Below are 12016 nucleotides of genomic sequence, written 5' to 3'. Positions count from 1 at the left end.
AAACCTACCTTTTTTTGATTTTTGATCTTTTTTTTCACTTCTACCTCTTTACACATGTGACTCTGACCTCACCCTCTGGCAGATGAGCAGCATCATTAATAGCATCTTGTGAGTAGCATCATTAAGCATGAGCTGCAGAAAAAGAAAATGCTATGGAGAGTATATAAGGAGTAGGTTACCAGAAAGCTCGTGAACAGTCCAAAGGTCAGGCAGTCCATCATGTTAAAGAAAACAAAATCGCACTAGAAGAAACTATTAAATGACTATTAAAGAATAACCTTAATGAGTGCTGATGGTGCAAGGTGACAGAAGCAGAGAAAATGTTGAGTTACTAAGTGATCACTTTGCAAGAGCTTATTCATCCAGGTGAGTTACTGCTGTGATGTAATGGGACAAATATTGATATAGGAACAGAGGTGGATGAAATTGAGGTTCTTCAGATATTACAGAATCTCAGTGTAAATACTGAGATTCTTGGAATTAGATAAGATTTCGAGAATGTGCAAAGGAATTTTGCCCTCTTTCCATATGGAAAGAGGACAACAAAGACCATTTGGAAATTATAGATCAATCAGTATTTCAGGCATGGTGATAAAAGTACAGGAAAATTTGGTTAAAAAGAGAATTCAAGAATGGGTTTGTAAGAATATGATTCTCTATGAGGGACAACATGGCCTTGTGGTCATGCCTTTGTAATTTACTAACTTTTTTTATAATAGAGTTGCAACTGATTTGGATAAAGGAAATGACTGCATGATAATTCTGCTGGATTTTGCAAATATATTTGACAGAATACCACATGGAACTCTGTTGTGCAAATTAGAACAAATGAGGATGTATATGATACTGATTATTTAGATAACAGGGTGGCAGATGGACAGATATCAAAAAGTGGTATATGGAGGAGCAGAATCCAGGAGAAAGCAGGTGACTACTAGTGGTATGGAACAAGGTTTTGTACTAGGGCCGCTGCTATTTAATTTGTACATAAGATATAGGAAGCAATTATAAAGAAAATATTCAGTTGTTTGCTCTACAGTAATAGTTACTCAAGGTTAGTGGAATCTTGCAGGATGATTTAAATAGACTGTACGTATAGACAAAAGATAATGTGTGTCAGTTTAAGTAAAGATAACATGATTGTAAATGCAGTATCAATACTGGCACCTGTTCTGGAGAATGAACATGTGGAGTTGGTTTTGAAGGTAGTCAAAAGGGAAAAGGTTGTTATCAAGAAGGTATATATGTGGAACTATAAAATGAGAAGCTTACTAGTCAACTGGCATAAATACATTGGATTGATCAGCTGTACAGAAAGTGCAAAGATACAAGACGACATATAACTGTATGAGGAGTGGATATGTGCTTCAGGAAGTGGATGACATTTGGGATCTTGGGGTGATGGTTGACAGTGGACTAAAATTCTGAGGATAGATTGCAAGTGTTGGACTGTACATCATATTGCTACTATGATAAAAAGTACATTGACATGTAGGGATAAGGAGGTGGTGTGGTGGTCCAACCATATATGGCTATTGTGTCAAATTTGGCTGCTTAGTTTTCATTATAGTGTGGAAACACAAGAGAGGGTCCAGAGAAGAATGACCAAAGTGATGTTGGAAGTTAGTGTTGGTTATGCAGAGTGGATGAGGGGATTTGGATTATAGAGTTTGGTGGACAGGAGAAAAAATGGAGATATGATAAAGACCTTCAATTTAGTTAATGGATTCTATCAGATTAATACAGAAGGAATTATAAAACAGAGTGGACATTAAAATGGTGTGAGGAGCAGATTTTTTTACATGCATAGTTGTTGGCGAGTGGAACGCCTTGCTAGAGTGTATTGTGAATGCACTCTGGCAGTGTAATATGATAAACATTGTGTTGGTTGAGTGGACCTCCTACAATGAGTCTATTAGAGGTTACTGTAATAATAATAATAGCATGGTGAGGGGTAAGATGAAACTATAAAAGAAACAAATGTTGATTATATTTCTTTCTATATTGGACATCTTCAACGTTTTTGTTTATAGAAGTAGACTTGTATAATCGTATATAAGAATCTCTTTATTTTATTAAACTGAAAGGTATTTATAGCATTGTAAACTGCAGTAAAAAATAAAAGTGAACTCTTGTAATGTTTTAAACTTAAATTATTTTTGATCTGCATTCTTTGTTTTTTATCCAAAATTTTTCATCAACATTTTTATTCAGTAATTTTATTCACACAGCCTACATAGTTTTTCTCCATTTTGGAGAAAATTGATAAATTGGCTGAAGTTTTTTATTATGGCTATAGTAAGCTTATTATATATATATACTTGAGTAATATTTTCTTTTATTTTTATTGCAGATATTTATTTTCTATATTCAGTTTTAAGACTAAAACCAGGGGGATAAAATGGCTGTACAGTCTTATAACAGTATTCAGAATTTATCTGGATATGAAAAAATTAGGACAGTTGGCAAAGGTATATATACTAAAATGCTATATTAAAAAACTATAAAAAATGTGCTATGTTAATACCCTTTTTTATGATCTATTTTATATCTGTGTATCTAATTATATTATAAAACAGTATATTTAGTAAAATGTTACATGGTTACTAAGGAGGAATTCCAGAAACTGGATGAAGGAATGAGGCCCAGGAGACATCATGATAACTGTATGAAAATAGAGTTAGTAAGGGAGTGAGGAGTCAATGTTCTATAGAGACAGAGCAAGAAGAGAGAGAGAGTGGATGTAATGCATTTGTCAATATGTTACATTGTTGCAGCTATTGTGAGCCTCCTGTTATGACTATGATTCCTCTTTTAGCATGTGATGCCCTGTAAATCCACATGATGATTATGATAACAATAGCAATATTTTTTTTTTAAGCCTCAAACTCAAGAAACTAATACAAGCTTGTAAAAGAGCATACATTTAAATATTTATATACTATACTTCTTGCACTCGCCCTGCACTCCATAAAAAAATCTACTGTCACATTCCTACTTATGCTACTTTTTATTAAGACCCGACTCCCCCCCCCCTCCTCACTTCTTACTCTTTGCATTTTTTAAAACCCTTCTTCTTGTAGATCCTGTCAGTAACATATATCTTAATTTCATCATTGTATAATCCTTTCTCCTTTTTATTAAGCTCTGCAATCTATATTCTCTCTAATTACCCTCATACCTCATATTCTACAACTAAGTTCTCTTCAACTCCTCTCAGGGATTTCCATATTACTTTCAAAACTAAGTAACAAAATCTTATGTTTTAAATAAACATTTCTTTAGTCCATCTAATATTGATTATGTTTAAATCATTAATTATATTTAAAGCTTTATACAAGGAATAACTATGTACCTGTATACGATGCAAAGGTTGTGAAGGCTGTAATCCTTCACAACCATTACAGTATAACCTAGGAACATCTGTGCCCTATCTACAATCACTTTTATTATTATTATAATTATTATTAATATCGGACCTCACTGAAGTCAAGGACTCATGCAATGAGTCCTTGAAATGAGTCCTATGAAAAATCTTCACCCCATTAATCTTGTAATAGCCCCTCACCAACCTATGTCTCAAGTATTCACAAGGCTCTGTCAATGTCAGTGACCTCTGAACTTGAAGTCTCTGTCCGCCATCATTTCTACATCTCAATCTTGCTTACCAAATTTCAAGACCATACACTTTTCAACATTAAACTGATAGCTCAACTTACTTGCCCACCCACATAGTCTGTTTAGATCCTCCTGCAAGGTCATAACATCTACACAACAACACAAGGCCACTACTTCTCATAGCCCTTTCCAACTTTGAATCATTGGCAAACAGCTGCACATCTCAAGTTATGTTGGTCCCAATGTCATTAACATACAAGTTAAACAATAATATTCCCAAAACAGATCCTTTTATCACTCTACTAGTGACCATCTTCTTTTGGGATACCACTCTGATACCTATCTGACAGCCAGTTACCTATCCAACTTACTAGTCTGTTATCTAATCTCATCTGTTTCAGTTTTACTACCAGCTTGTCACGTGGCAGTCTGTCAAAGGCATTTGAAAAATCCAAGTATATTTCTGTATATACATCTCCTTTATCGAGTGAATTTGTCACAATAAGATATATATAGGAACATAATCACATAAAACAGATTTACTTTATATATATTTTTTAATTAGTATAAAATTTTTGCCCTTAGTATCAAGGGCATCTTCAGTATGATTTTCAAATTAAACAAGAACAGAAACCTTCACCAATGACATGCATGAACTGCATTTACATGATGTAAAGCGTCATGGTCTACATGGTAAAAATTAAAAAAAAAAAAAAATAAATAAATAAAATAATTTATAGATATACATAGGTAGATTGATAGTTAGATAATTTAATTGTTCATTCTGGAATTTGTGAAGAACTGTTTCCCATAAGAGGGATAATATAAGTCTATTATTTTTATAGATTCAGTTGATGTAGAAAGGCCTAGCAACTCTCTCTTTGTATAAATGTTCCAGGATGTTATTACTTTTATGGAGAACATTAATTTTCTTCCAGATAGGCAGATCTGCCTCCATGTGTTGCATTGAACGTTAAGTTCCATGAGCCAGAGCTATCAGAACTTGCGGAGCTTGCCATCACCACCAAACACGGAGTTGGAGTTCTTTGGAAGAAATTAAGGTTCTCCATAAATGTAATAATCTCTTGGAATGTTTATTATGCAAAGAGAATTATGAGAACTTGTTACATCGACCGAATCTAAATAGAAACAGTGGACTTAATTTATCTCTCTTGTGGGAAATAAATAGTTCTTCAAATATTTAGAATTAACCTGAACTTAATTATATATCTTTCTATCTATACATTATTTATTTTTTTTAAAAAATTATAGTTATTTTTACTAGAACCTTAATATAATTAGACTACAACATTCTACATCATGTACATGCAGTTCATGTGTGTCATTGTTGAATTAACCAGTCTCTTTTCTTGTTGTTTAATTTGAAAGTCATACTGAAGATGCCCTTGATACTAGGTGTATCAAGAAGATTATTATTATTCAGTCCTCCATGGAATTGAAAAAAAATCATTGTTGGAGGTCCTCCCTAGGAAACACAAAAAAATACAAATCTGGCCTTCTATGGACACCTCTATGTGGGGGTGCCTTCTATGGACACCTGTCAGCAGCCTAGGATGTAAACTGGGATCTCAAAGTATTAGTGTTTCTCATTTTTTGAGAAGTTGCATGCAATCATATTTATTTAAATTAGGCTGAATTGTAAGAGTAGCAGCAGATTCTAAAAACAGCCTATCTTCTTAATTTGCTCTGATGTTTTTTTTTTATTATAATTCATTCTGTGAGCTGTATCCAAAGCATAGTCTGCAAGGCCAGATTTGTATTCTTTATGTTATTCCATTCAGACAGTAGCTGATTTTCCTGTCTTCCATAGTAGGCCAACTTGCAGTAACAAGGAACTCTATATACGCCTGGAACTGAGAGAAGAGGGAATTTGTCTTTAGTGGAATGGATAAGGGTAGCTAGTTTTAAATGGGACTTGAAAGTGGTGCGAAGATTGTATTTCTTTAAGATTCTGGATAGTTTTTCAGATGTGCCTTGGACATAGCAGATGGTAATAGCATTACTAAAATCTTTCTTAAGAGAAGGTTATGGATTGCGGAAGGATTGATTATTTTTTTGATATTGTGGGAAAAGTGTGGTGTATGTGATTGAGTTCTGTTGCAAGAGAGGTCTCAGTGGAACAGAGGTTATAAGCTCTTGTTGTGTTGTGGTTTTCCCTTTCAGACGTTTCCAACAGTAGATGACTTTGTAGGCATTGCCTACAAAGTATTACTGGTGAGATTTTGACAGGGTAGTTCAGCATTGCTTTTCCCAACCTCCCAGTTTATCCAGGCTTGGGACTGGCATATGGCTGGGACGTATTCATGACTGTAATCGATGTGTGTTCATGGAGCTGGTTTGCCTGTTCTGGGGGATGAAAAACCAAAGTTTCCAGGTGAAAAAAACCCCTACCTCTGTATGAGACTGGCTAACTCACCTTTAGTCGAAAGAGACCAGATAAAGATTCCTCATTCACTGACTGGAATTGAACCCAGGGCTTTGTCTGTACTGACTGAGCTAAGGAGGCTCTTATTAGCTCTTTGGGTAGTATTTTTATGACACCATATTGTTGAGGGTGGGAGCGGGGGTGATGGGAAAATTTGTGAACACATGAAAGTTTATACCTTTTCCCCTTTGTGAAGTGGAACAATTTTTCCCACCTTCCATTGCTTTGGGACTCATTCTGTTGCAAGGCTCATCTTAAACAATTGTGCCATTAAGACACATCACAATATATTGTAAAGTCCTATTAACATCAAGTTTACTTAGTTCCTCATTCCTTTTCTGCTCATTTGTCATCAATCTCTCCTCCACCATATCATCTACACTGCAGCTTTTCTTGAAGTTGCCTTCACGAGAATGAAATATGCAGATAATCATTGAATATTTCAACTATGTCCTGCTTTGGTTACCAGTCTGCTAGTGTCATCAACTAGCATCATCTTCCCATAGTCATTTTTTCTTCTACTTGTCACATGTCGAAATAACTCATCTCATAATTTGATTAGCTAATTTCTTCTGATTTGCACTTTTCTGACCTTACCAACCAGGTCATCTTCTTGGCCTGCTTTTTGCACTCTTCATGCAACTGATCATTACCAACAATCATCTTGTGTTGCCTCCTCAGTGCCCTCTTCTTCTTCCAGATTTCATGCTTAATCTTTTCACCTTCCATTCCTTTCAGACTCATCCTATTGCAAGGCTCATATTAAACAAGTGTACCATTAATTCCATAGAGCATCCACTCAAGACACATGGCAGTATAATAGCATTTTACTTCTACCTTGTTTATTCTTTTCACCTTTGAAATACACAGTCATTGCTGCTGATAAATAGCTGTTGGATCACACATTTGTTTTCTTTCCACTGAACTCCTCTTTACACCCCTTAGCTTCCAGTTGTCTCATAAGTTTTTCATTATCAACAACCTTGTAATTCCACACATATCTCTTCTGTACAAGCTATTCTCATATGATTTGCTGCAGTCCAGGTGATCACTTCATGGCACTCTCACCAACCAGGGGAAGATTAGATGCCCATTCGTAATCGTATCCTCTGAAGATATAACAAGATCTAAGACTATTAACCCTTGTGTGCTCTGCTCATTCACACCATCTCTGACTTCCATCAATATCTCTCTGATTCCTTGTTTCCCTGTCCAACTTGTGTTTCTGTTCTCACATTCTCCTCTCTATTCTCAACCACATCAGTCTCACCCAGTCCACTCTCCTGCCCATTCACATTGTCTTTCACTTCCACTGATATACCTTGTTTGCATCCCTCATTACACTAACTAAGTAAAAAACCTAGTTCTAACACCCTTGCTAACCCCACTCTTACCAAGCTTCCATGGATGGCCCCTAGTCCTCCCACTACCAGTCCTATTCTCAAAAATATCTTCTGAATTAATCTTATAGAAACCCTTCAGTAATTTGAATGTCTCAATCATATCACCCCTTTTTCGCATATCAACCAATTTCTGCAGCCCACAAATCTTCAACCTGTTCTCATAATGTTCACTCCACAGTCCTGCTGTTATCTTGGTCACTCGTCTCTGGATCCTCTCCACCTCCTCCCCATCGAGAAGAAACCCTGGCACCCATATCTGGGCACAGTAGTCTAGATGGGGTCTTATCAAGGCTCGATACAGACGAACAATAACCTGTTTGTCTCTGCTTGTTAAAGTATTTTTCAGCAACCAAGTGATTTGATGAGCTGATTTAGCCACTTTTGCAATGTGCCCCTAAACTTCAACTCCCTATCCACCAACACTCCCAAATCCCTAGCTTCATCAATCTCCTGGAGTACGGTTCCACCAATATGATATACTGCTGCTAATCTTTTCACCCCAAAATGCATAACCTTACACTTTGCCACATTAAATTGACATCCATTTTCCTTTGCCCAGTCCTCCAAACTATCGAAATTATCTTGCAAAATTTTGACATCCTGTGCACTCACTATTGCTCTACCCAACTTTGCATCATCAGCAAACAAGTGAACACTTCCTCTCAGATCCTTTCCTATATCGTTAATGAACAAATCGAAAAGTAGTGGTCCAAGAACAAAACACTGCAGCACACCACTAGTCATAAGCCGTGTTTTGGACTCCACTCCTGAATAAACCACTCTCTGATATATCTCCATCAACCACCCTCCTATCCATCTCACCAACCCTCGATCCATCCCCATATGCTGCAGTTTACTGATTAGAATTCCATGCGGTATCCTGTCAAAGGCCTTAGCAAGGTCCAGTAGAATCACTGTAAACCCATTACCCTTATCCAGTTCAGCTGTCACTGTGTTATAAAACATGAGCAAGTTACTGAGGCATGATCTACCCTTCACAAAACCATGTTGTCTCCCATACAGTATCCTATTTTCATCTATCCAATCCTGTATTTTTCTCTTGACTATTTTCTCCAAGACCTTGACAACAATTCCTGATATGCTGATCAGCTGGTAATTTTCAACAACACCCCCTTGGGACTAACCCAGACCCGAAACTCAAATTAAACAAAATGGTCAAAGGCACTGACAATTCTTTAGCTGCTTCTTGTATGACACGAGCTGGTATACCATCCAATCCTGCAGATGAATTGACATTGAGGTTTTGTAATAGACTATTCACCTCCACTTCATTCACCACAATTCCCGTATAAGCTGTTGGTTCTTACATTTCTGCAATGTTACCACCAGGATGATATGCTCTTGCAAAGTGCTCTCTCAGTAATTCTACTATATCAGCTGATTCGGTTACCTCCCTGCCATCAGCATTCTTTAAAATCATTATGCCATATACATTTTTTCTTTTACTTGCAACATATCAAAAAAACTGTTTGGGATTCTCTTTAGCCTGCATGGCTAATGTTCTTTCATAATCCGCTTTTGCTTTTCTTACCACACTTGTTATCCTTCTGGCTTGGGCTTTATACCATTTATGTGCCTGCAGGTCACCTTTTTCCTTAAATTACCTCCACAGTTGTTTCTTTTTTTGCAGCTCAAGCTTAATAGTGTTACTCATCCATTTAACTCCTACTTGATTTATTATTCGGACTCTAGGTATACAGTCAGCCATTGCTTCATGCAAACACTTCTTAACCGCCTCCCATGCACTATCAACTTCTAGCCCTTGCAGTTTTACATGCCATGGCACTGAACCAATCAAACTCTTAAGCTTGTCATACTTACCAGCCCGATAATTCCACATGTACCCTGTCTTAATTGTAAATTCCACACCTTTAGCCACCTCCCAAGTGAAGACCCTATGATCACTCTCACCATTTGGTGGCAATGTGGTCATATTCGTTACAGTCAGATCCTCAGATGCAATTAGTAGGTCAAGCACTCTCTGACCCTTAGTATTTTACATTACATGCTGTTGCAGAAAGTTATCCCTTAATAACCGCATAAAATCCAATTCCTTCCTCCCATGTGTCCTCTCCTCCCTCCAATCAATGCTACCATAGTCGAAATCTCCCATAATAATTATTCTCCTTCCACTCGTTTCTTTTATTTACTTATGCATACTATCTCCACCATCTTTTCCATCACCTAGTCTATAATAGTACCTAATTGTATATTTTGTTCTGCTAGCCTCAATCTGACACCAAATGGCCTCAAATGTGCTCTTTTTTCTATCCTGCAATTCAACTTCTATTCTCCTTGACTGCAGCTCATCAGCTATCATCAATAATACTCATCCCCCCCCCATTTTATTATCCCTGTCATTCCTGAACACTCTATACCCCTCACATTCAATCCCACTAGCTATATCATCTTCAGTCAGCCATGTTTCACTAATGCCAATAACCTGTGGTCTGGAAGTGTCAACCAAGGCCAAAAATTCTTCCTTCTTGTTCCTAATACTCCTAGCATTAGTATACATGAATTGCAGACCTCCGTTGACCCTCAACCCTACTTTGATGCCTTATACCAGTGATGGCGTACCTTTTTACCCAAGTGTGTCAAACTTTTTTTTTTTTTTTTTTTTTTAAATATTGACGTTGTTGATGTGCCACTTGCATACATGCATTATAAATGTAACTACATAATCATAGATGGTGATGTATAGATATCATATTAGACTATTTGTTTAATAGGACATTGATATGAAATTTATGAATTCATATTATACAATTAATTTAATAAACTGAAATTACAAACTTACATTACATTTAATGACTTCTGTTGCTGACTACTGGTAGAAAGTTCTTTCAATGAACAAACCTACTTTGCCTTAACTGAGAGTGATCTTACATGATTTATCGCAGTTTTTTCATCAGAATACCAATATTTTTCAACATCCAAGGTGTGTCACCTGAAACCCTCAAGTGTGTCGGTGCTGACATGCGTGTCATAGGTTCACCATCACTGCCTTATACTAACTATCCCATTCTGATTTGTTGTCCTTATTCGCTCGGGCATATTATACTCATTCATACACTCAACTGCCTCCCTAAGGTCTGCATATTTACTTCCCTCACCCCTTAATAAATCTAGTTTCCCTGATTCTGCATGTCCACTTCATTCAACAACAATTTTTCAAGTCTCCTTACACCGAATCCATTCAAATGCAAACCATCCATCTTATATAGCCTTTCGCCCATCGAACTCACTCCACACGTCCACAAATTCCACACACCACTCGTCATGCATGACCCACGCATAAAGTCATTTGCAATTTTCAATTTAGCTCTGTTCATCCCTCAAACTCGTCCCACACATTCACAAACTACACTCCTTTCTTTTCACACATTTTCTGCTAAATTCCATTCAAGATCTTTGCTCTCTGCCATAACTCATTATTGTCATACCTTGGAAACAAACTATCCGTGCACTATTGTCTTTCACTCTGCTCAATAATCTCCTGATATCCAATCTCACATTCCCCTGGTGCTCAACCAAATCATTCATTTCAGTCACAACCACCAATTCCCTTGTATGCTTATTTCTCATATCCAGCATCTCAGTTATCTTGTTCATTCTCCCTCCTGGAAAACATACCATTCCACCCTCTTATCCACCACACCTTTTATAACAGAATCGTGATATAGTGCTATTTTTGAGTCATTTGTATCCACTATATCTAATTTCATTCTGTACATGCCTCATTTCATTCCCCATTTTAATCATTTCATTATTTAATTTTTGCATTCCAGCAATCATTCCCACTATTGCTTTGTCAATCACACTTTCTTCTATTCTCACACATCAGCTCTTACTTCATCAGTCAAGCACACTTCCATAATTATGCCGGTTTTTCTATTTCAAGCATTTCTGTTCACAATCGCATTCTCCACACTCTTATTCCCACCTTCACTCTTCTGACTATAAATTTTATTCTTATATTCATTGCTGCTTTTTTGTCTTGTATTCTTCACTTCAGTTCCCAACTTTTATTCAAATCAGTGCAATAAATAAATTATTATTATTATTGTCATCAAACCTCCATGCAATCAAGAGACTCATTGCAGGAGGTTTGACTTAAATGCATTTATTGTCTCTGCACTAACCAAACCATCAGACACTGCATTCCAGTGACCCACTGCTCTCCATGCAAAGAATCTACTCTCCCCCCCCCCCCCCCCATGCCCTGCTCACATCCTCCTTATACAGCTTCCTGGGATGGCCTCTTGTTTTCCTCTGTCTGCAGACATACTATGAAAAATCTCATGTTGATTAATTTTAATAGTATAGATGAGAACACAGACCGTTAAGAAAATAGCTATTTATTAACTTATTGCTGATATTAAGCTGGTAGCACAAAAAACAGTTTGTTGCAGTATGCAAAACAGCAACAATCTGATATAATAATGGGACTAGTTTGAACAACTGTAACATACAGTACAAAGACTAAAGTCCTACCATCTATATTGAGCAAAAAAAAAAACAGAGA

The 12016-nt window shown here is 36.7% G+C and overlaps 1 protein-coding gene across 4 annotated transcripts in view; it reads left to right on the top strand.

The window, feature by feature from the left end:
* The window catches only part of LOC150099031 (serine/threonine-protein kinase Nek8-like), a 1046903-nt gene that overhangs the window by 33610 nt on the left and 1001277 nt on the right, over nucleotides 1-12016 (top strand). For all 4 annotated transcript variants that reach the window (XR_016549512.1, XM_090405252.1, XM_090405251.1 and 1 more), the window contains exon 2: nucleotides 2354-2471. Coding sequence is in view for 3 of the 4 variants with exons in the window: in XM_090405252.1 (XP_090261378.1) it covers nucleotides 2402-2471 (70 nt within the window). In the remaining variant the exon portion in view is untranslated. The remainder of the gene's footprint in view (nucleotides 1-2353; nucleotides 2472-12016) is intronic.

This window comes from Typopeltis vanoorti, chromosome 15 (genome assembly GCF_054136105.1).
Source record: "Typopeltis vanoorti isolate ZY-2024b chromosome 15, IOZ_Tvanoo_1.0, whole genome shotgun sequence".
In the NCBI taxonomy this organism is placed as follows: Eukaryota; Metazoa; Arthropoda; class Arachnida; order Uropygi; family Thelyphonidae; genus Typopeltis; species Typopeltis vanoorti.
Note: the sequence above shows the minus strand (reverse complement) of the source record. Positions and strands in the feature narration are given on the sequence as shown.